Source organism: Zootoca vivipara, chromosome 5 (assembly GCF_965207765.1).
Source record: "Zootoca vivipara chromosome 5, rZooViv2.hap1.1, whole genome shotgun sequence".
Lineage (NCBI taxonomy): Eukaryota > Metazoa > Chordata > Lepidosauria > Squamata > Lacertidae > Zootoca > Zootoca vivipara.
The window spans coordinates 68,035,544-68,060,441 of NC_142588.1; the positions used below are offsets into that span (position 1 = coordinate 68,035,544).

The 24,898-nt window shown below is 40.2% G+C and overlaps 1 protein-coding gene across 2 annotated transcripts in view; it reads right to left on the bottom strand.

Annotated features, from left to right (window-relative positions):
- CUL3 (cullin 3) overlaps positions 1 to 24,898 on the bottom strand; it is a 52,324-nt gene that overhangs the window by 17,391 nt on the left and 10,035 nt on the right. For both annotated transcript variants that reach the window (XM_035132753.3, XM_035132752.3), the window contains exons 2-4: positions 12,250 to 12,447; positions 3,581 to 3,694; positions 1,349 to 1,509 (exon numbers count right to left, since the gene is read on the bottom strand). In XM_035132753.3, the coding sequence (XP_034988644.1) occupies positions 1,349 to 1,509; positions 3,581 to 3,694; positions 12,250 to 12,447 (473 nt within the window). The remainder of the gene's footprint in view (positions 1 to 1,348; positions 1,510 to 3,580; positions 3,695 to 12,249; positions 12,448 to 24,898) is intronic.

Consider the following 24,898-nt stretch of genomic DNA (forward strand, 5'->3'; position numbering starts at 1 on the left):
TTCAGTGTTCTCAAGTGGCAAAAACACACACAAGGTAAAGGGACCCCTGACCATTAGGTCCAGCGCTCATCTCGCTTTATTGGCTGAGGGAGCCAGCGTACAGCTTCCAGGTCATGTGGCCAGCATGACTAAGCCGCTTCTGACAAACCAGAGCAGCACACCGAAACACCCGTTTACCTTCCCGGGATTCTGCAAGGGATTTTGGGATTTGTTTATGTGAGTCTGCCCTGTGCCTTTGTCTCTGCTTTGCTCCTTCATTTGGGGGACTTCTGGGGGACTCTGTCTTCTGTCATTGTTTTGGGGATCGTGTTCAGCTACTGGGTGTTTGTGTGTCTGCAGAAATGGATAAAAGCACCCCATCCAAACAATGACTACCATCAGTGCATGTAAGAAAAAAATAAATGTTAATTATTTCATCTACAATACGGTCTTATTTATTTTATAGTATAGTACATTGATTATTGCCTTCATTTTATGGATCAATGGACTCGTTAGACAGTAAAATTCATGTCAAATTGCTGTTTTAGGGGGTGTTTTTCATCGTCTGGAACGGATCAATCCACTTTTCCATTACTTTCAATGGGAAAGTGTGCTTCAGGTTAAGAACGCTTCAGGTTAAGAACGGACTCCTGGAACCAATTAAGTACTTAACCTGAGGTACCTTTGTACTGTGTACACATTTTAAATTACTAACGAAGTGTTAATAGCTACTAGAGCTCCACCATTGTAATGCTCTGTAAATGTGTCAGAATAACCATCTGTTTACAAGCAAAGATGTGTTGAGAATGAAGCTCCCTAAACACTCCAAAAGAGGAGAATGTAGTGCAACTGGTGCATACAGCCTTATATTCATAAAATGCCAATAGGCAACCTGCAGCCAAAATAGAATCAGGTTTCAAATTCTTTTTAAAATGGTAAGGAATGGAAAAAAAGGCAAATAGCTACTGCAGTGGCACAGATGGTAAGAAATGGATACTGAATATATTGATGGCATGTATTTTTTTAAAAAATGTTTGTTATCATCTTGATTCTGATAATATAGAACTTCCATTTCACTGTATCTGAAGAAGTGTGCATGCACACGAAAGCTCATACCAAAATAAAAACTTAGTTGGTCTTTAAGGTGCTACTGAAGGAATTTTTTTATTTTACTGATAATATAGTGTACTATTAGCCACCCAGGGAATTTTTTATTGATGGCCTCATAAAATATATCCCATTATTAATAATTAAAAATGAAATTAAAAAATGGAAACGAAAGCACAATAGCAGCAAGATTAACTCATGCACACAAAACAAAGATCTTGCAAGAATGATATCAAAGGTAGATGTTTTTTTGCAGTTGTACCTGTCCACAACTTCTCCTTTCCGTTCCCTTGCAATCATGTCCAACAATGTCTGTCGTAGATGATCCCTAATACACCCGTAACGTACAACTTGATCTCGAAAGATAATTAATCCCAAGTTGTAGACATTTTCCACATTATTTTGTTGTACATATACACGGTCCTAAAATTAAAATATAAATAATAAGGCTTGCATACAACTCTTATGCAGTTTATCCAGAGACTGCTTACATGAGCATACCTCAGTCACCCCCTCCCCAAAATAACTTCCAATGCACTTTGTCCTGAAAACTGATACCAAGATAAATGATTATTGTTTATATTGCAGAAAACAACTGTCTTACAATTTTCAGGGCAAAATAAATGAACTGGAACACACTATCATTTAAGTTCTCTCAATTCATGTGTGTGTTTATCACCATGTAACATACACATTGTCGGAAGAAATATCAACAACCTCAGATATGCAGATGACACAACCTTGATGGCAGAAAGCGAGGAGGAATTAAAGAACCTTTTAATGAGGGTGAAAGAGGAGAGCGCAAAATATGGTCTGAAGCTCAACATCAAAAAAAACAAGATCATGGCCACTGGTCCCATCACCTCCTGGCAAATAGAAGGGGAAGAAATGGAGGCAGTGAGAGATTTCACCTTCTTGGGCTCCTTGATCACTGCAGATGGTGACAGCAGTCATGAAATTAAAAGACGCCTGCTTCTTGGGAGAAAAGCAATGACAAACCTAGACAGCATCTTAAAAAGCAGAGACATCACCTTGCCGACAAAGGTCCGTATAGTTAAAGCTATGGTTTTCCCAGTAGTGATGTATGGAAGTGAGAGCTGGGCCATAAAGAAGGCTGATCGCCGAAGAATTGATGCTTTTGAATTATGGTGCTGGAGGAGACTCTTGAGAGTCCCATGGACTGCAAGAAGATCAAACCTATCAATTCTTAAGGAAATCAGCCCTGAGTGCACCCTGGAAGGACAGATCGTGAAGCTGAGGCTCCAATACTTTGGCCACCTCATGAGAAGAGAAGAATCCTTGGAAAAGACCCTGATGTTGGGAAAGATTGAGGGCACTAGGAGAAGGGGACGACAGAGGACAAGATGGTTGGACAGTGTTCTCGAAGCTACGAACATGAGTTTGACCAAACTGCGGGAGGCAGTGCAAGACAGGAGTGCCTGGCGTGCTCTGGTCCATGGGGTCACGAAGAGTCGGACACACTAAACGACTAAACAACAAAAACATACACATACCCCTAAATCAATGCAATCAAAACTTTGGCATTTGAAAGACGATAAAGCTGACCAATACAGTACAGCTCAGACTACATACAAAGAAAAAAGAAATCTGTCCTGTCAGTTATGACAGATGTACACATGTATAATAGAGAACACTGACTGCAAGGAAGAGGAGAGCATCATAAAATGGTCTCAGGGTACCTAATCCTAAGCAGGAATGGTCCTGGTTAAAACCTGGAAGAGAGACTATTTGGAAAGCCTCAGAGCTCTTTGGATGAAAGCAGACATAAAAATGTAATACAATGTAATACAAACACTCTCGGTAGAAGAGTGTTTTCATAAGGCACTGGAAATATCAGATCTAAAAACCCAATCCTAAATTGTGCTTTGCAAGATTCCTTGTAAAGGTAAAGGGTAGCTGCTCTTTCCATTTAAAAATTAAAATTTCCAGTGACAATATGGTCCACATACAGAATAAGACATGATATGTAAAGGGTAAAACATCTAAAACTGTGTTCAGTTCAAAACAGTATTTGAATAAAGTGGAAATCTGAATGAGCACACTAGATAAATGACAACAACAAAAATCGATCCTGATCTTTTGACATTTCATTAGCAGGCTTTAACCTAGTTCAAGAGAGATGATAGCAACAGATTTTGCATGGAGGCATGGGTGTAGATACTCCACCACATACCTAGAACAATATATTATGCAGGTGCCCCACATAGAGGCCGATATATGAGCCTTTCTCTTTCATTATGTAAGTACATCTTGTTAACCTCTATTCCAATCTCAGCTTCCCAAAAGAACCATTCACAATGAAACTATTGAGGAGGAAAAGTGGACTCCAGTGTGTGTATGCTCCACATTCATATCAGTTAAAGATTTCAACTTATCATGTCCAATTCTTCCATCAGTATGAAGCTCTACAAGTTTGTTCTTATGACTAAATACTTCTAGCTCCAGAGAGAGAGAGAAATCAGACATTACCTACCATATACATCAGAATGTCTCTAATCATCACCATTGCTGTTTGATGGTCATTCCATGCTTGGTTTAATGTTTGAAGGAAGTTGTTATTTAATGAATTTAGCACATCTTCTCGCACCTGCAACCAAACAGAATGTTTCAAAATAACCAAGGCAACTTCTTTAATACAAGTTATTGAAAGCTACTACATATGTACTGCTATGCTACTGTCACAGGAATGAACAAAAAGACATGCCAAATAACCACACTACCGTTTCAAACTGCACCACTATTAGGAAGCTCTTTGCATTTAAAAAGCAAGTATTGTCTGCAGACAGTCTGACTCATGAGCATATAAATGAAATATATAGATGAAACTTGTTAATTTATCATGTTTTGTTAGCAGTGTAGGCAGCTTTACCATATAGGATAAATGATACATTTAGCCCTGAAGCTCTTAGAAGCAAATATTACTCACAAACATTTACAATTCTTTCTTACTGGAAGGACAGGAAACAGCCCTAGTCAGTCATGTGCATTGCTGTGCTACTGGGACTCGTCTTGTAATGTGTGCAAAATGCGAAAGGAAGAGTAATCACGCTTACTTATCAAGAGCTGACTGACCATGCCATCAGCTCTTTGCTACAATGGCATATGGAAAATGGATTTTGAGTAGCAACCTTCTTGGTTGGTTCTTGGAGCCTGCTTGTTTATTTTTTGATGCCTGCCTCTTCTGGATTTCTCCCTCCTCTTTCTGTCGCAATTGCTGACCTTGTCTTCTGGATACATTTGACGAAGCCTGCCTTTGTTCATTTTTAACTCAGCAGGTGAGTAGTAGAGCAAATGTTTTGCATGCATAGGATACCAAGTTCAATCATTGCCATTTCCAGGCAGGGCTGGGAAAGATGCAGGTATGGAATACTAGAGAACTATGGCCAGTCACAGGAAACAATACTGAGCTAGATAGTCTGAGATGGTATGAGGCAGCTTCCTACATTCCCATGTACTGGCACCCAACCTCTGCCTGGAATTGTTAGTATTCAATGTTGTTTAAAATATAACTCTTAAATTTTATCATAAAACTGTAATGGGAGGAAATAATGTAGTGTCTTCCTCTGTAATGCCTCACAATTTCTGATGGCTCTGATCTACCACTACCACTCTTTTTCTAATCACTAAACTACAATTGTTGTTTTTGGGCCAAATTTCTATGACTAAGCATTCACTGAGCCCTAGCTCAAACACTTTCCTTGAACTAATTAAAATGTTTGTGGGTTTTATTGGAGGGGGGATTTCTTTGAATAAGAGGGTGAGGTGCCCTTATAAAAGCATTATAGCTAGGGGTGAGGGACAGAAAGCAATGCACTATACATATGATTAAAGACACTTTCATTCATCTTCTTAATGTTGCACAATGTCCCAGGAATAAAAGACAAGTATGGAAGCCTTACAAATAAAATGATAACTATGATAGAAATGTAGTACTGTAGGCTGCTGGAGGTGGGACCAAGCTCTCTTATCCCTCCTCAGCTAGCCACCAACACACTAGCAAAAACACTCTGCAGGCAAGTACTAACTTTTGTGCCTTTATTTACAAGGTTAAGAATGGTCCTTTTTGGATAGAAAGAAAAGATCCCATCTGAGGCTAACAGGTATTCATCTCAAAATATTTGAAAGTTGTTTGCTGTTCTTTAAATCCCCATTGCAGCTTACTTTTTGTGATATAAGTATGTAACTGTTTTGATTCCTACAGTAGTCCGTGGAAGGTCCTGCAGTTTCAGGGATAAATTTGGGGAGGAGACTGTCATTTAGCAGCAGCTGCAAGTAAGGGTCAGAGGCTATATATTCTTATCCTAAAGCCATGCCGGGGGGGGGGGGGGCTGAAGCATTTGTTCCAGGCTTCCCATGAGCACCTGGTCAGCCACTGTGAGAACAGGATGCTGGACTAGATGGGCCAATGGCCTGATTCAGTAGGTTTTTCCTATGTTCCTAAATGTCGATGTCTACATCCATATTTACCAAAGGTGTCATGGACTTTGAAGACGCTTGAACTCAGGACGAAAGGGAGAAATGTGTTAAGAGGACGGCATGCTTGGCAAACCCTCACTGTGATCAACTACCACTGTGGAAGGGTGTGTGGATCCAGAATTGGCCTCCATAGTCACTTATGGACTCACTGTTAAGACCATGTTCATGGAAGGCAATCTTACTCAGCTACGAGTGATTGCCAAATAAGATTTAGCACGTTGGGGAGGTTCCAATTTTGGAAAACTGGTACTCAGCTCATACTCTTTAGTGGCCACACTCTATCTTCTGAAATATCAACTCTTTCTGGGTTTTGCCAAATTTGGAACAAAGTAAAACATTTCTAGCTGAGGGGTAAAAGGTATGAAGTTTTAATCTGTGTTTTCCTTTCAGTTCTTGCCTCAACAAAAAAAAGTAGCACTTGCTAGTTCACAACTAAAATTCTTAGTCACTACACTTCAACCAGCTGTTGAGTTCAATGTTTATACAATATACAGGCATATTGGGAATGGAGGATAAAATTGGCTCCTGTAGCCTTTTAACTTCAAAATTCTCAGGTGGTAGCAGGCACACAAAAATAAACATATAGATTTCAGGACTATTTACATGTGTTTTAAGAATAGCAGCCTTTGACATTGCTTTTCCACAAAAAGGTTCATTATTTAGTGAAGTCACATAGCAATATCCCAGAGGAAGTCTTGGCTCTGTTTCCTGCTATACAAACAGCTATAGTCTCTGTGATGAACACCGGGTCCTTGAGAAGGAGGTGTTCAAGTCTTTCTTGTAACATTCACTTGAACAAACAGTTCTGGATATCTTGTAGTACTACTCAGAAGGACCAGCTAAGAGTTCTTTCTGCTCCCAAGTCACAAAAGCACTCTTTGGGAGAAAAAAATATGAAGTCTGTCAGTCAGTCATATGAAAGATGCCTTATGTTTCATTCTCTTTTCATCTGTAAAGTCTAGGTTCTCGTGGATAGCACACAGAGACTTGATGTAGTTGTTACTGATAGTGCATTTGATCTGTATCACTCCCTATACATATATTGCAACCAGTGTTTGAAATTAGCCTGTTACCTGGCACATTTTGCACCTGATTGTCAGCCACTTACAACGAAGTGAAGATCCCTGGGTGCCAGGATAGCGCCTGACATCACTATCTGGGGATCATTGGATCTTGATTGTTTTCACACACTAATACCACATCCTGTAGAATTCTATCAGTTATATTTTATCTGCACAATCACAATGGATTTCAGGAACCAAAATACTTTTTCTGTGCAGCCTGAGCAGGAGCAGTGAGCAATGTTGTAGCTTGTCTTCACTTATCCCACCCTACAGCCCTGCTCACAGTTGTGAAGAATATTTTTATGTTATGAATGGTCTGTGTCACCATTAAGAAAAAGCGGTAGGAATAGGCCAATGTAAATGTGGACTATCCCTGGATAAAGTGGCTTTTCTTGCTTAAGTTCTCAAAGTTTTTAATCTAGCTCAAGATTATAATCTGAACTACCCAGATGGTTAACTGATAATCAATCACAGTCAGTACATCATTTGAAAAAAAAAGATTTTAGAGCTCTCTTGCCCCAAAATGGCAACTCAATATTTTGTTTTGCCAACTATAACCTTTGGCCCCTAGCTTATATAGCTGAGTTTCTAACACTAATTGCAACCTGTTTCTTTGAGGAAGAACAGGTATGGAGTATGTAGTGGTTGTCTGTTCACTAAAGTTACTTCACATTTATCATCTATACAGCTCCTCTTTCCAAGGCAAAGAAGCTTCATGAAAGTCAAGTGCTTAAGACAACACTCTATAGATTATACAGCAAATTATACAAAATAGAAAAAAGACTCCTATTTTTAGTACAGTACTTACTAGATGCTAGACATGTTAGAGATCTTCTATGTACATATAATTGGACTGCTCAAGAATAAAAATATGTGTTTTAATATTTCATAGGTAAAGGTTTTGACCACAGCAAACTATGGCAAGTTCTTAAAGAAATGGGAGTGCCTGATCACCTCATCTGTCTCCTGAGAAATCTCTATGTGGGACAAGAAGCTACAGTTAGAACTGGATATGGAGCAACTGAGTGGTTCAAAATTGGGAAAGGAGTACGACAAGGTTGTATATTATCTCCCTGCTTATTTAACTTATATGCAGAATTCATCATGCGAAAGGCTGGACTAGATGAATCCCTAGCCGGAATTAAGATTGCCGGAAGAAACATCAACAACCTCAGATATGCAGATGACACAACCTTGATGGCAGAAAGTGAGGAGGAATTAAAGAACCTTTTAATGAGGGTGAAAGAGGAGAGCGCAAAATATGGTCTGAAGCTCAACATCAAAAAAACCAAGATCATGGCCACTGGTCCCATCACCTCCTGGCAAATAGAAGGGGAAGAAATGGAGGCAGTGAGAGATTTCACCTTCTTGGGCTCCTTGATCACTGCAGATGGTGACAGCAGTCACGAAATTAAAAGACGCCTGCTTCTTGGGAGAAAAGCAATGACAAACCTAGACAGCATCTTAAAAAGCAGAGACATCACCTTGCCGACAAAGGTCCGTATAGTTAAAGCTATGGTTTTCCCAGTAGTGATGTATGGAAGTGAGAGCTGGACCATAAAGAAGGCTGATCGCTGAAGAATTGATGCTTTTGAATTGTGGTGCTGGAGGAGACTCTTGAGAGTCCTATGGACTGCAAGAAGATCAAACCTATCCATTCTTAAGGAAATCAGCCCTGAGTGCTCCCTGGAAGGACAGATCGTGAAGCTGAGGCTCCAATACTTTGGCCACCTCATGAGAAGAGAAGAATCCTTGGAAAAGAACCTGATGTTGGGAAAGATTGAGGGCACTAGGAGAAGGGGACGTCAGAGGACAAGATGGTTGGACAGTGTTCTCGAAGCTACGAACATGAGTTTGACCAAACTGCGGGAGGCAGTGCAAGACAGGAGTGCCTGGCGTGCTCTGGTCCATGGGGTCACGAAGAGTCGGACACGACTAAACGACTAAACAACAACAACAGGTAAAGGTACCCCTGACCCTTAGGTCTAGTCGCGGACGACTCTGGGGTTGCGACGCTCATCTCGCTCTATAGGCTGAGGGAGCTGGCGTTTGTCTACAGACAGCTTCCGGATCATGTGGCCAGCATGACTAAGCCGCTTCTGGCGAACCAGAGCAGCGCACAGAAATGCGGTTTACCTTCCCGCCAGAGTGGTACCTATTTATCTACTTGCACTTTGATGTGCTTTTGAACTGCTAGGTTGGCAGGAGCTGGGACTGAGCAACGGGATTTCACCCCGCCGCAGGGATCTGAACCACCAACCTTCTGATCGGCAAGCCCTAGGCTCTGTGGTTTAGACCACAGCGCCACCCATGTCCCTTATTTCATACTTCATGCAAAAATTGCATGCTTTCTTTCATTTGCTCATTTAAGTTTTGCATTCACTGCTTGCAGATAATGACAACCAGCAAGTACAATCATGAATAGATTTTTAACAATAATTGCTCACTTTCTTACTAGGTTATATAATTTTCGTTTAAAGTACCAGTGTCTGAGTCAAGATATTCAGCAAACAAATTAGAACAAATTGAAAGGAATACTTCCTGTATGTGCCACAGTTAAAAAAAAAAAATCCCACTCCAAACAGTAACAACTTTGTATTCCAAACATGAATGCATGCATTTAAAATTGTATACAGTACAGTGATTAGCAAGTAGCAGTTTACTAATCTTCCCAGACGATTACTGTATCCTGAACTGACCCTTAACTGAACTCTTGCTTTACAGGATATTGTTAGCACATTTGGAACATTTTAAAAGTATCGTTCCTAAAGGTTTTATACCAATGTAGTTATGATTTTCCATGGGTGATGTGTATACCAATTACTTACAGGTATACACGAGTGGAGCTAAAGGGATATGCTAAAGGGATATGGCAGACCTGTCCCAATATAAGCAGCAAATATTAAATGCATAAGGCTGCATCAAGGTGGTTTGTATTGTAATGCCCAAGACAGCATTAGGAAAACACACAAGGCCTCCCCAAATCCCAAAGCTGCAGCAGTGCCCTTCTCTAACAGAGGACCCCGAAGTTTATTTTCCCCCCCCCAACAACCTTCCCCCATCTAAATTAATGAAACAATACAAAAGTTAAGAACTAGAAAAAACTCTATTTTAAAAAATTCTCCAATTCTCTGTCAGTTTAGCCCTGATCTCTGACAGTAGGCCTAAACAATAAAGATTTTGAAATGCTTCTAAAAGTTGGCCAGGTGTGCTTCTGAATTGTCTGGTTCCTGCTTCTATCTTTTTTTCCTGACAATGGAAGCAACCTAAACACATATAAATCATTCATATCTGAGGCTGAGTGTGTTTTATATACAGGTGCAAAATCTGTCCTTGAATTCTCAAATATATTTTGTCATTTTCAGGAAAGACTAAATCATGGGCAGGCAAACTAAGGCCCGGGGGCCGGATCTGGCTCAACTGCCTTCTAAATTCGGCCCGCAGACAGTCCGGGAATCAGCACATTTTTACATGAGTAGAATGTGTCATTTTCTTTAAAATGCATCTGTGGGTTATTTGTGGGGCCTGCCTGGTGTTTTTACATGAGTAGAATGTGTGCTTTTCTTTAAAATGCATCTCTGGGTCATTTGTGGGGCACAGGAATTCATTCATTTATTTATTTTTCAAAACATAGTCCGGCCCCCCACAACGTCTGAAAAAGGTTTGCTGACTTTCATTTAGTCTAAATGAAACAGATTCAAACAAGTCGAGACTGATGACCAAAGACTATCACAAGTGTGCCTGTCACTTCCAGATGGCTGCAATGTTAACACAGGAAGTAGCTGTGTCAGCAATCCATTCCTTGTGATTGCTTCCTATCACCAGTACTGTCACAGCAGAATGCGATCCAGACATGGAGCTGAGCCAACCATACTTCTGCAGCAATAGGCCCTGAAACTCCCATTACCCAAAATGCTACATTCACACTAGTTACAGCAGTCCCAAAGCGAGTCAATATCAATAGGTGGCACAGTCACCACCATGGGCAAAGACAGCTCTAATTCACTAGGCTATTGACCACCAAAATCAACTTTAGTAGATGACACTTTCCAGACCCAATAGCAGACAACCACTTTTTTTTCACCACAGCTACTTCTGTGACACTGTCTTTATGTCAGGGCACCAACATGGACACTAGTATGACAGCCAGTATACCTTACATGGTGCCCATAATAGGTCTCAACAAATATCCCCTTTAAAAATCCATAATGCATGAAACAGGTTGCACTGGCCTGGCCCCTCCAACATTCAGCATGTCCCCTTAAACATGTCCACATTTAATTACATGCCACAATTAGACACCCACTTTGCTACCTGTTCAGAACAGTGTGAAAAGTTTTCTATCTGTGAACAAGCATGGCATTTGCTGTGGTAGGTGCCTTGAACCTCACAGATTTTTTTGTGGTGTGTGTGGGGGGGAGGGTGCCTACAGCATTTTGTGGTTCTGTCTCTATTTTGCTCTTTTAGAAGTCATTTTTTGATTCCAAATGTGCCCTAGGTCCCCAAAGGAAAGAGTTCTCTGCTTTATTCCATCACCAACCATGAAGCGTTAGCCAACATCTGTGAAAGATGAAAGGTTTCACTAAACCAGGGTTTCTCAAACTTGGGTCTCCAGTTGTTTGTTGGGCTACAACTCCCATCATCTCTGACCACTGGACCTGCTAGCCAGGAATGAAGAAGTATGTGGTCTTGAGCAAGTCAATCATCCAATTCAAATGTAAAACTAAACAAGGTTTCAGAGCCTGAGCTGCTGCACTAATTGTGTTTTGAATGAATCACTGTTTCTTGTATTCAGAAATTACAAAAAATATGTTGAAAAAATATGCATATGCATGTGAAGTGAAAGGGGAGTGCCTAGCCGCTGGCTCACACTGCTCACCTTCATGACAACAAGCCACGGCAATAGTTCCATTCAAACAATATGCCAAACCAGGTTTGGTGTTGCAAGTCTTGGGCTCAAGCATTCATCCTCCCTTTTCCCGTTGCTCCATGTGAAGAACAAAATTAGAAGCTTTCATTTCTGGTTTGCAATAAACAATCATTCATCATTTTATACAAATTTGGAAAACCAGAGTTTGCCCACAAACCAGGAGCAAATCCCGACTTGTTTGTGGGAAAACTACATTTTTCTGGGTTTGAATGAAATATGATTTCATTCAGATGAAACACCAAAATGATTTGACATTATAAAAACAAGTGGCCTCTGTTCTGATTCCCATACTTCTTCCTCCATGCACAAGAAATTAGAAGCTTCTGTTTTCTGGCGAATAATAATTTTTAGTCTCAGTCTCACCTGTTAAATTAGTATGGCTTACTTTAAGAATAACATAGCTGTGAATGTAAAAACAAGAAAGACTGTAAGAACATTCTACAAATTAAAGGTGTATAGTTTTTACTAGTAACAGTTTTTACTAGTAACAGTTTCACTGTGTGTGAAGAGAACGTTAGCATTTGCTAACATGCGGAAAACAATAATAAGGTAACCAGAATATTGTGTATGATTCTCTAAGGACGACCATATGCCTTAAGTAGAAATGAGTTTCTTCTATAACCTTAGCCATTTGCTTCCAATTTGCATATGGAGTTGATTGCATGTAGATACCTTGTTTATGAGATGCTCAGTAACCACTTCTCGTAGTCCAGTGTATAGTTTCTCGCCGTGTTTATGTAATACCATAGTATATGCATTCCTATAGAGTTCCTCAAAGCTGAGACCACTGTTGTTCTTACGCTGAATCTCTTGAATTGCGTTTTTCAGAAGATCCCAAATGCTGTTTACATATTTTTCATCCATAGTCATCTGTAAAGGCAAAGAAAAACAGTAATTCAGAAACTACTCTGATTAGGAAGTTTCAAAATTATTTCCCTTTCAAAACTGTTGCACATTCATAACCCCCAATATATGTGATTAGCAGAAGATCTGTTCCAAGCTGACAGGTGAGTCAAGCCTGATACCAGATACATGACTAATTTTCCAGCACTTTGTATTAACGTATCTTCACACTGCACAAAAATCTCCTGCAATGATTTTGCAAAGTTTTTTGCAGATAAAGTCGCTCAGATTCGGGAAGAGGTAGACTCTACCGTGGGAGCAGGGCTGGGGCGAGGGAGTGCTAGAGTCCTGTCTAGTCAAATTGCGTGGGATCAATTTCAATCTGTTACCTCTGAGGATGTAGACAGGCTGCTTGGACGAGTGAAACCAACCACCTGTCTCCTTGATCCTTGCCCATCATGGCTTATAAAAGCTAGCCGGGAAGGGCTGGGTGATGGACTTTGCAGGGTGGTGAATGCTTCTCTTTGTGATGGAATCTTCCCACACCCGCTGAAAGAGGCGGTTATTAAACCGCTTCTTAAAAAAACATCTTTAGATGCAGCCAATATGGCCAACTATCGCCCAGTCTCAAATCTTCCATTCTTGGGCAAGGTGATTGAGCGAGTGGTTGCTGAACAACTCCAGGCACGCCTGGAAGAAGCTGATCATTTGGATCCCTTCCAGTCGGGATTCAGGCTTCATCATGGGACTGAAACTGCCTTGGTCGCACTGGTTGATGATCTCCAGTGGGCTAGGGACAAAGGTAAGAGCTGTTTCCTAGTTCTGCTGGATCTCTCAGCGGCTTTTGACACCATCAACCATAAGATCCTTCTGGACCGTGTAGAGGGGTTGGGAGCTGGGGGCACTGTCATACAGTGGTTCTGCTCCTTCCTCCTGGGCCGTGTTCAGAAAGTGGTGGTGGGGGATGAGTGCTCAGACCCCTGGGCTCTCACTTGTGGGGTGCCTCAGGGTTCTGTCCTCTCCCCCATGCTTTTTAACATCTATATGCAGCCGTTGGGAGAGATCATCAGGGGGTTTGGGCTGGGTGTTCATCAGTATGCGGATGATACCCAGCTCTACCTCTCTTTCAAATCAGAACCAGTGAAGGTCCTGTGTGAGTGTCTGGAGACAGTTGGAGGTTGGATGGCGGCTAACAGATTGAGGTTGAATCCTGACAAGACAGAAGTACTGTTTGTGGGGGGACAGGAGGCAGGCAGGTGTGGGGGACTCCCTGGTCCTGAATGGGGTAACTGTGCCCCTGAAGGACCAGGTGCGCAGCCTGGGAGTCATTTTGGACTCACAGCTGTCCATGGAGGCACAGGTTAATTCTGTATCCAGGGCAGCTGTTTATCAGCTCCATCTGGTATGCAGGCTGAGACCCTACCTGCCTGGCAGACTGTCTCGCCAGAGTGGTGCATGCTCTAGTTATCTCTCGCTTGGACTACTGCAATGCGCTCTACGTGGGGCTACCTTTGAAGGTGACCCGGAAACGACAACTAATCCAGAATGCAGCAGCTAGACTGGTGACTGGGAGTGGCCAAGACAATATTACACCGGTCCTGAAACACCAACATTGGCTCCCAGTACATTTCTGAGCACAAATCAAAGTGTTGGTGCTGACTTTTAAAGCCCTAAATGGCTTTGGCCCAGTATACCTGAAGAAGCGTCTTCACCTCCATCATTCAGCCCGGACCCGGAGGTCCAGTGCCGAGGGCCTTTTGGCGGTTCCCTTAATGCAAGGTGAGGTTACAGGGAACCAGGCAGAGGGCCTTCTCGGTAGTGGCACCCACCCTGTGGAATGCCCTCCCACCAGATGTTAAAAAGAAAAATAACTACCAGACTTCTAGAGGACATCTGAAGGCAGCCCTGTTTAGGGAGGTTTTTAATGTTTAATCAATTATTTTATTTTATTTTTCTGTTGGAAGCCACCCAGAATGGCTGGGGAAACCCAGACAGATGGGCGAGGTATAAATAATAAATTTATTATTATTATTATTATTATTATTATTATTATTATTATCATCATCATCTGTAAGATATCAGACATTTCTTCTTTGCAACACACATCACTGATTCACACATTTTATTATCACTTGATGACTGCTGTTGTCTTGCAAACATAAGTAAGCCAGCACAAAAACAGAACTTTTATATCACTTCAAATACAGTGGACCCTCCGGATATGAACTTGAACTTAATTCGTTCCGGGGGTCCGTTCACCCCCCCAAAAAAAAACATGAATAGAGGCGCGCTTCTGTGCACACGTGTGGCACAATTGAGCGCTCCTGCACATGTGCGCGAGGCGAAACCCGGAAGTATACAGTTCCAGGTTTGTCGTGGCTGTAACCCGAGGATTCCATATCCAGAGGGATACGTAAGTAGAAGTACGACTGTACAACCTTTTCCAGAGGAATCAGTTCACAAATTCAGCTACAAACTACCAATCACTGAGTAATTATGATGCCAAAGTAACCATCTCAGTTTCACTAGACTATAGGATCTCACCGGAAATATATTTAAGTATCACTGCAATTTTCCCTCCCCCACACTATCATGCATATTACTGTACCAGTGAGCCTTGCACTGCTGGTGCTATCAGGTGTTTAGCTTACTGTGAATTACCAGTGCAATGTGTAACAAAAGCTACTGATCTGAGTCATTGCTGAATCATTTGTTTTTTGCTTACCGAAACATGCCTCTGGCAATATAAATGTCTCAAATACACTTAAAGGGAAGCTAAATGTTTTTATACTTTCACATTATCAACTACTCTATTTATCTGGGAAACAACCTTGGCTGAAAAGTAGGGTAACAAAGTAAGAAAAGCAAGACATATTAGATAATTTACACAAGCAAAATTAGTAACGTAGTAAACCTTGTTATACCTTGATAAAGGTTTAACTCTGGACAAATCAAAATAAAAAAATTCCTTCAGTAGCATCTTAAAGACCAACTAAGTTTTTATTTTGGTATGAGCTTTCGTGTGCATGCACACTTCTTCAGATACACATGCACACGAAAGCTCATACCAAAATAAAAACTTAGTTGGTCTTTAAGGTGCTACTGAAGGAATTTTTTTATTTTGCTTCGACTCAGACCAACACGGCTACCTACCTGTAATCTGGACAAATCATTAATGTAATCCTTTACAAATGCTTTAGTAAGTGAAATTAATAGGAGGGATTTTTATTTACGTATGAAATCCAATTGTTTAATGATAAATCATAGATTAAAGCAAAAATCCTCAGCCACCTCAGTTAACAGAGTCATCATTCATACTCCAGTAATACATAAATATGTTAATAATAAGCATAACCAGCTACAATGACTTTCAGGTATAGCTTGATGTTTTTAGGAAATCCTTCACTGCTGATTTAGGCATATTTCCAATTATTTCAATAATACACAATTCTCATAACATTACTCTTCAAAACTATATTGAAATGGCTGTCTCATCACTATACTATCAAGTAGCCTAACAGTTCAATCTCCAAAATGATTCTAAATCACTGATCATTTTGCAATACTGATGCTATTCTCAATTATGTGTTAGGACTGCAAAGTTGGCAAAAAAAATTAAAACATGAACAATGCAGGTTATAATAATATTTTTTTTAAGTTTAGCCGTTGGGAGAGAGAACCATCTCTCATCTTACTAAGCCAATATACATAATCAAGCTTTCTGCCCAAGCAGCAAGTGAACCAAGAAGTCCCTAGTTAACCACAAATCACAATTTCATACAAATAGGAAGCTATCATTTTCAGTTTCAGAAGCAGCCAAAAGTCTAACTTGAACCAATGAACCCAGTACACACAATCAAACCCTGGCTTTAATAAGCCATAAGATGTAAGAGATTCATACACCTACTCATAACCTTGCTGCTCTTCCATGTGCAAAACCGGTGAAAGAACGGAGCAGTTATGTGCAAACTGGGAACTATGTACGTAGTAGCTTTCCAAAAAGGCAAAAATCAAAAGGCAATGCATTAAGACAGGATTTGATCATGTTTTAGGATTCTGGCTTGTCCTAAAACTGATAACCATGGTGCCCAGTTTATGCAAAACAGAAAACTATAGAAACTTCTGCATTGCATTCAGGTGTGCTGAAAAGGGAGGAACAAATGGACTGTTTGAACCGGCTTGTTTGTATCTCACCTTATAAATCAGTAACACCATCATTTGAACTGGGCCACTGCATCACTTCTGAACAGATTTGAGTCCCTTCACTTTTTAAATTATTTGTTCAGTATCTCCAATTCAAGGAAGTCAAGATAAAATGATAACAAAATCAAAATTGTACAGTGAAATGAATACAAATACTTTTATGCAACCAATGTATCTTGACAAAACAAACAGCAGAGATATAGTAGCTATCAAATTTCTAAAGGGCTATCACATAGAAGATGGAGCAAGCTTGTTTTCTCCTGCTCCAGAGGGAAGGACACGAGCCAATGGCTCTAATTACAAGAAATTAGATTCTGTTAACTTTCTCATGATAAGAGCAGTTTGACAGCGGAACGGATGTGGTGGACTCTCTCTCATTGGAGGTGTTTAAGCAGAGGTTGGATGGCCATCTGCTATTGATGCTTTAGCTGAGATTCCTGCATAGCAGGGGGTTCAACTAGATGACCCATGGAGTCCCTTCCAACTCTACAGTTCTAGGATTCTATGAATAGCTAAAGAAGCACATCATACTAGCTTCCAAACGTGTCAGAATAAAATTATTTTCACTGATTGGCTAAAAGTACACAATGAAGGATCGAAGCTGGTCTCTGTCAGGAATTGGCTCCAGAATTGCAATACCACTACAGAAGAGGCCCTATCCTATCTATCCACAGTTCAACTTCTGGAAGATATGAGGGCCCAACAGAATTTTACTGGCTAATCTTAACAGACAGGAAAGTTATAATCAAAAAGCATTCCCTACAGCAGTGTTTCCCAACCTTGTGCCTCCAGCTGTTTTCGGACTACAATTCCCATCATTCCTGACCACTGGTCTTGCTAGCTAGGGATGATGGGAGTTGTAGTCCCAAAACATCTGGAGGCACAAGGTTGGGAAACACTACCCTACAGTACACTAAATTTGAACTTAGAAATTTGGGAGAAACTCTATACTACACTTTCCCCCCCATCCTCTTAAAAGCATTTTAAGGCAGAAAGATGCAACCTCAATTTGAAGGAAATTCCATCTAGTGAAAGACTGCCTGCTCTATCTCATATTGGACACATTACCTGTTGCATTTCCACCAATTAATTTGAACCCGTTTTCATTCTAGTTTTGTATAATGATCAGAGCCAAATAGAAACTACTTCAGAATTCAGCAGTGGCAAACATGTTTATCCAAAAATATATGCCAAGGAAATGGCTTGGGTCAATATTTAACTAGTCAACTCAAAGACCGTTTTGACCGGTCAAATGTTTAACTTACAAATTCCCATTTGTATACAGCTGTTTTGAATCAGACAATATGATATAGCAGAAAGGGAGGACGGGTGCTTGTATTAAGTGGGACCAAAACTGCATAGCAATAAGCTACTCACTGTTAAAACATGCAGATAGGAAAAGCTTTCATGACATTGTTTTTCCAGGAACCACCATTCCTTTTACAAAACAAATGTTTTGAAGTCCAAAGAAAGCAGCAAGACTGCCCTGAAGTAGTATTTAAGCAGGTATGATAGAACTTCCAGTTACAAATTTCCTGGCTACTAATGCTGTGTTGGATGAATTGGGGAGGATGAAAAAAGACGCAGAGGCTTACTCCACTTACAAGTGGAGCTAGTGATCAATTTGACAGAAACACTTGTATATCATGACTAAGTCTACACTTTCTGTATTTTTATTATATTATTTTATTATTTCTGCTTATATGTAAAAAAGAAAATACCACCTCTAGCTCAAACAAGGTACAAACACTATGCTACAGATGATGATAGATAGATAGATGATAGATAGACAGATAGATATCTTATCTAAGTGAAGAAACCAAATACTTTTAATCTTAATGTGCTAAATGAGTCATACTGTTTGTTGTAAAAATCAAAACCCTGCACACGATAGCTTGGGTTCTGACACAATGCTAAGTTTCATACTACAGTAATGTGCTTGGTTAAAGGTAGGTAGCCGTGTTGGTCTGCCGTAGTCGAAACAAAATAAAAAAATTCCTTCCAATGGCACCTTAGAGACCAACTAAGTTTGTTATTGGTATGAGCTTTTGTGTGCATGCACACTTCTTCAGATACACTGAAACAGAAGTCCATGTGCTTGGGTGAGCCATGAGTGCATGCATTATTCTCCCGTTTCCTCACCTGGAGAAACTAAAAGGAGAATGGAAGCAACTGCTTCTGTTTTCACCTAACCAACCACAATTTGTCTAGGTCAGTACTGGAATGAACTGTGGCTAATTTAAATCATAGTTTATTTGTGCAGAAAGACTTAAAATAATAGATCCTGGCTTGGATTGTAGCTCCCTATTCAGACATAACAAACCATGGTTAGTTGAAACAGAAACAAATGCTTCTTATAACCTCTGCATGACCATGCCAGAGGAAGAGAAATGAGGGATAGCAACCACATGGATGTAACATAAAATTATTATTTTATTATAAATCAATGAGTTCAGCTACCATATATTAAAGTGATCAGAGCCTCTTTAGTTGTTGTTGGCATCCATCTGTCTTGAGAGACAGCAGTGTGCCTCCGGGGGTGAAGTCAAGTGTTAACCCTAGAATAAGGTTACCAGACGTACCTGTTTCCCGGAGACAGTTCCCGGATTTACAAATCAGTCCCTGATAAAATCCATCTATTTAGTAGGAAGTTGAAATGTGTCCCAGGATTCATTGAAAAAAAAATCTGGTAACCGTACCCTAGAAAGCTGGATTATGGCAAAAATTTGACATTACCACACAGACTAAGAAAATAGGCTTTTTAACCAGACATGGGCATGAATCAGGCTGTGCGCATGCACATTTTCCGATACAGAGTATAAATAAAACAAATGTTGAACAGACATTATTTTCTGCTATGTATATGAGCACATGCTATATTTGTGAAAGCCCAAGAAAAAACAGAAAAATTAAAGAGGAAAGCCTGAACCCCTGAAACCTTTGGGGGTAGGTTCCCAAAAGAATTAATTTCTTTTGGCTTGTAAAATATTTTGCTTTAAAATAATGAACAAAATGTTTAAGACAAGGCATTCATACTTCACTAATCTAAAATTATTTCTAAAACCGTATAACAAAAAGTTTTATGTACAGAATTAGATCATCACAATTCCTGTACACTGGAGGACAAGCAAGTCCTGAGTAGTATACTGAGAGTATAATTTTCAAATGCAAGAGCAAGGTGCATTCCAATTCTTGAAGGGCAATGCCATTGTCACAAGGAAAGAAAGGAGTCAATGCATTATTTGATTGTGCTTTCCTCTTGTTGGCATAGCTGGTGGATCTGTTTCTGTCGTCTTCACTATGTCTCAAAGGAGTGGGAGAAAGTACAGAGCAACATAATTTTGTTGCCATCAAGTTCATATTGTTGCAAAACTGTCAGATCCAAGAGTCAAAGGTAGAAATGTAAATGATATAGCACTGCTTCTGCATTTGACTGGATTACAAAACAGGCTGCAGATTTACGGATAGGTACTTTCAAATGTTGCAAAGCACAGAACATCTTCAAGTATTTGGCCAAGGAATGCACTCTGGGATTCTGCCAAACATATCCCACATGTAACATGGTGGCAAGGCCTTTTGCACAACACAGCCTCTGACTTCTCTTGCTTCTCACCTACATCAGATTCCTCCATCTTCCACAGCATGTTGAAGAAAATGGTCTATGTTTGGATAAACATTAAATCGAGAAATAAACTGACATGTGCAAGGATAAAAGCTTGTTTCAATCTGAGATAACCTTCAGTCTTTAGAAGTCCATGATAAATAGGAAGACAACTATGAAGAACAGAAAGTGATAGCAATAGCACAGAGACTAACTAAATATCATGATGTATTTACTGAGTTTTGTTCCCTTTCTCCTCTTTTTCTCAGTCCTGTTTATATAAACAAATGCCTTATGGCTGCTTAATAATGAGAGTCATAATAATTTCCCAAAAATAATAGTTTATTTTACTATAATGCAAATAGTTTGTTTTTATTGTTTTTTGCCTGCTTCTCATAAAGCAGAAAAACCAAAGAGATGCTAGGTTTCTTAAGAGTTCAACAGCTTGTAGCTCCATTTGTATCAAATACTTTTAAAAACAAATTTGTAACTATTGTCCCATAAACTGAACTTTCAATATACAAAAACTGATAACTTGCTAGAGAGGTTAAAAGCAACAAAAAGGGCTTTTATGGGTATGTCCGTAGCAAAAGGAAGAACAAGGAAACAGTGGGGTCACTTAGAGGAGAAGATGGTGAAATACGAGCAGGGGACAGAGAAAGGGCAGAACTCCTCAATGCCTTCTTTGCCTCAGTCTTCTCCAAAAAAGAAAACAATGCCCGACCTGAAGAATATGGAGCAGATGATTCAGCAGGGGAAACACAGCCCAGAATAAGGAAGGAGGTAGTACAAGAATACTTGGCTAGTTTAGATGTACTGTATTCAAGTCTCCAGGGCCAGATGAACTACATCCAAGAGTATTAAAAGAACTGGCGGAATAATCTTTGAAAATTCCTGGAGAACAGGTGAAGTTCCAGCAGACTGGAGGAGGGCAAATGTTGTTCCTATTTTCAAAAAGGGGAAATGAGAGGACCAAAGCAATTACCGCCCAGTCAGCCTGACATCAATACCAGGAAAGATTCTAGAGCAGATCATTAAGCAAACGGTCTGTGAGCAGCTAGAAAGAAACGCTGTGATCACTAAAAGTCAGCATGGGTTTCTGAAAAATAAGTCATGTCAGACTAATCTGATCTCATTTTTTTTTTGACAGAATTACAAGCCTGGTAGATGAAGGGAATGCTGTGGATGTAGCATATCTTGATTTCAGCAAGGCCTTTGACAAGGTGCCCCATGATATTCTTGTAAAGCTGGTAAAATGTGGGCTAGACAATGCTACCATTCAGTGGATTTGAAACTGGCTGACTGACCGATCCCAAAGGGTGCTCATCAATGGCTCCTCCTCATCCTGGAGAGTGGTGACTAGTGGGGTGCTACAGGGTTCTGTCTTGGGCCCAGTCTTATTCAACATCTTTATCAATGACTTGGATGATGGGCTTGAGGGCATCCTGAGCAAGTTTGCAGACAACACCAAATTGGGAGGGGTGGCTAATATCCCAGAGGACAGGATAACACTTCTAAATGACCTTAACAGATTAGACAACTGGGCCAAAGCAAACAAGATGAATTTTAACAAGGAGAAATGTAAGGTACTACACTTGGGCAAAAAAAATGAAAGGCACAAATACAGGATGGGAGACACCTGGCTTGAGAGCAGTACATGTGAAAAGGATTTAGGAGTCTTGGTAGACCACAAACTTGACATGAGTCAACAGTGTGATGCAGCAGCTAAAAAAGCCAATGCAATTCTGGCCTGCATCAATAGGAGTATAGCATCTAGATCAGGCATCCCCAAACTGCGGCCCTCCAGATGTTTTGGCCTACAACTCCCATGATTCCTAGCTAAGAGGACCAGTTGTCAGGGATGATGGGAATTGTAATCCAAAACATCTGGAGGGCCGAAGTCTGGGGATGTCTGATCTAGATCAAGGGAAGTAATAGTACCACTGTATTCTGCTCTGGTCAGATCTCACCTGGAGTACTGTGTCCAGTTCTGGGCACTACAGTTCAAGAAGGATACTGACAAGCTGGAACGTGTCCAGAAGAGGGCAACCAAAATGGTCAAAGGCCTGGAAACGATGCCTTATGAGGAACGGCTTAGGGAGCTGGGTATGTTTAGCCTGGAGAAGAGAAGGTTAAGGGGTGATATGATAGCCATGTTCAAATATATAAAATGATGTCATATAGAGGAGGGAGAAAGGTTGTTTTCTGCTGCTCCAGAGAAGCGGACACGAAGCAATGGATTCAAACTACAAGAAAGAAGATTCCACCTGAACATTAGGAAGAACTTCCTGATAGTAAGAGCTGTTCGGCAGTGGGATTTGCTACCAAGGAGTGTGGTGGAGTCTCCTTCTTTGGAGGTCTTTAAGCAGAGGCTTGACAGGCATATGTCAAGAATGCTTTGATGGTGTTTCCTGCTTGGCAGGGGGTTGGACTAGATGGCCCTTGTGGTCTCTTCCAACTCTATGATTCTATGATTCTAGGGTGTATCAAGTTACACATAACACATTTTATGTTGCTAAAATAAGAAGCAACCTCCAAAATGTGAAGAGTGCTTTAAGAGAGAGAGAGAGAATTGCATTTTTAAAAAAGATTCTGAAAATATCCTTTCCCTAAACTTTTACCGCTGTAGCACATGCACTCACCGCCCGCTACATGTCAAGTCAGTTCACATTTCACCATTCTCACCTCTTCTAAAATCACCAGCATTGACCAATGTAAACAGAAATGGTAACATTACAGGCAATCAGTCTAAAGTTTCTCCTTTTATCAGTACTCAACATTGATTTTATCATCTGCTTCAATAAAGCATTTCTGAATAAAACGAGGCTGGTACTTAGTTAAAATTATAACTGAAAGTATGCCACTTTCTCTCAATGAGTTGGGAAACATGCACCCTGGTTGTCTAACCAACACTTTCAAAAATCCCTATGGTAGGTAATTATATCAGACACATTTATAAAAAAAGTATTAGCCAAAGCACTACTGTATAAGGTATGGTCATTCACTTATGTTAAGCTTTATCAACATCACTATAGAAAGCCAGTATATTCCTGGCCAAATAATAGGGGTATCAAACCCTGGAAAAGATGGATTTTAAGTTTTATTTTCCCCATAGCCATGCATTACCTTCAGAAGCCCAGCAGCTACGTACAGGACATCCTAACACCACCACTGCTGAAATACATGCAAGTAACTTGGAGAAACTGTACTACCACAAAAACGAAGTTCAGAGGCCTCTGAATCAATTGGCAACACATCACACCAGTGGACAGGTCATGGAACACTTCTGCAAAATTCTGTTTAGCTTTGTAGGCAATATGCAATACCTCACATTGACTACAAGTTTCTTTCTCAAGTGAAGGATTTGTAATACGCTGTTACCTCTGAAGTGTTTTCTTTATAAAGCTTTTCTAAGAATCCTTTGAAAGGATTATTTTCAAGTATTTTAAATAGTTTTACAAAAACTGCCTTCATTAAACATTTATTCACCACACACACAAACACCAACTCAATGTTCTAATGTGGTTACCAAGGGGCACAAGAATAGTCTGTGATGTCATTAGAATGTTGAGCTATCTCTTAAAGAAATTCAAAGATTTCTTGCAACCAGATTCCGCCACAAGGTTTCTCCATCCTCCACCACCACCACCCAAGTTCAGTGCAGACAATATTATTTTCAGTGATGTACATGGAAGATTCAGGTACGCCGACTGAGCCACAAAACACTGCAAATGGTGTAACTGCTTAGAAATGCAAGTGTCTACCATTTATATTGTCTTTCTTCAAAATTTCTTCACTGTAAAATGAAAGAACATATACATAAGCTTGCATCCAGGACTGTGCACATCCTCTTCCTGTACACCCAAAAATCAGCTCTGGAGGCTTCTTCAGCCCTCTGGATCAAATTTTGAGGGTTCATGGGGGCACTGCAGGGAAAAGAACAATAAAGGTCCATTGTGGAAATACAAATCTGCTGCACTAGTGGAACAGCAGTGTTTGAAACGACCCTATATGTTTATTTCAATGAGAATTATGTATGTTATCCTTATCAATATTTTAGATGTTGCTTTAACACTGCAATTTTACACATACCTCTCAGAAGTAAGTACCAGTAAGTTCAGTGGGGCTTAATCCCAGATGAGTAAAGGCCTACAGTCAAACTAATCGTTTTACCATTTGTTTAGCAATATTTAATCTTAATCAATGTATTCAAAGAAGCTCAGAACCCCAAAGACATTTCTGACACTTTAAAAAGAAGTCTATAAATAAGAGACTTCAATACTTGGCAAATAAGAAAGAGGAAGGGAGCACACAAGCTTCCATCCGAAACTTAGCATATATCGGCAACTTTCTTAAATGTCTGAGCATTTCAGTGCTTGTATTTAGAGGAAATCTCTAACAAATCTTGAAGTGAAGACACACTACTATTATAAAAATCAAAGTGTCACCATCAATCAAATGTTTTAGCTTATAGTGTATGTGAAAACTTTATATGGCATTGTAAGGATATTAAAAAAATCAAAACTCCAAGAGAACAGATTCAGCATGTTGAAGAGGAACCTATATCAGTAGGACATGCTTTGCATGCAGAAGGACCCAGATTCAATCCCTGATGCCTTCAGTTAAAAGGGATCTTATAGCAGGCTAACAAGAAAGTCCTCTAGCTGAGATCCC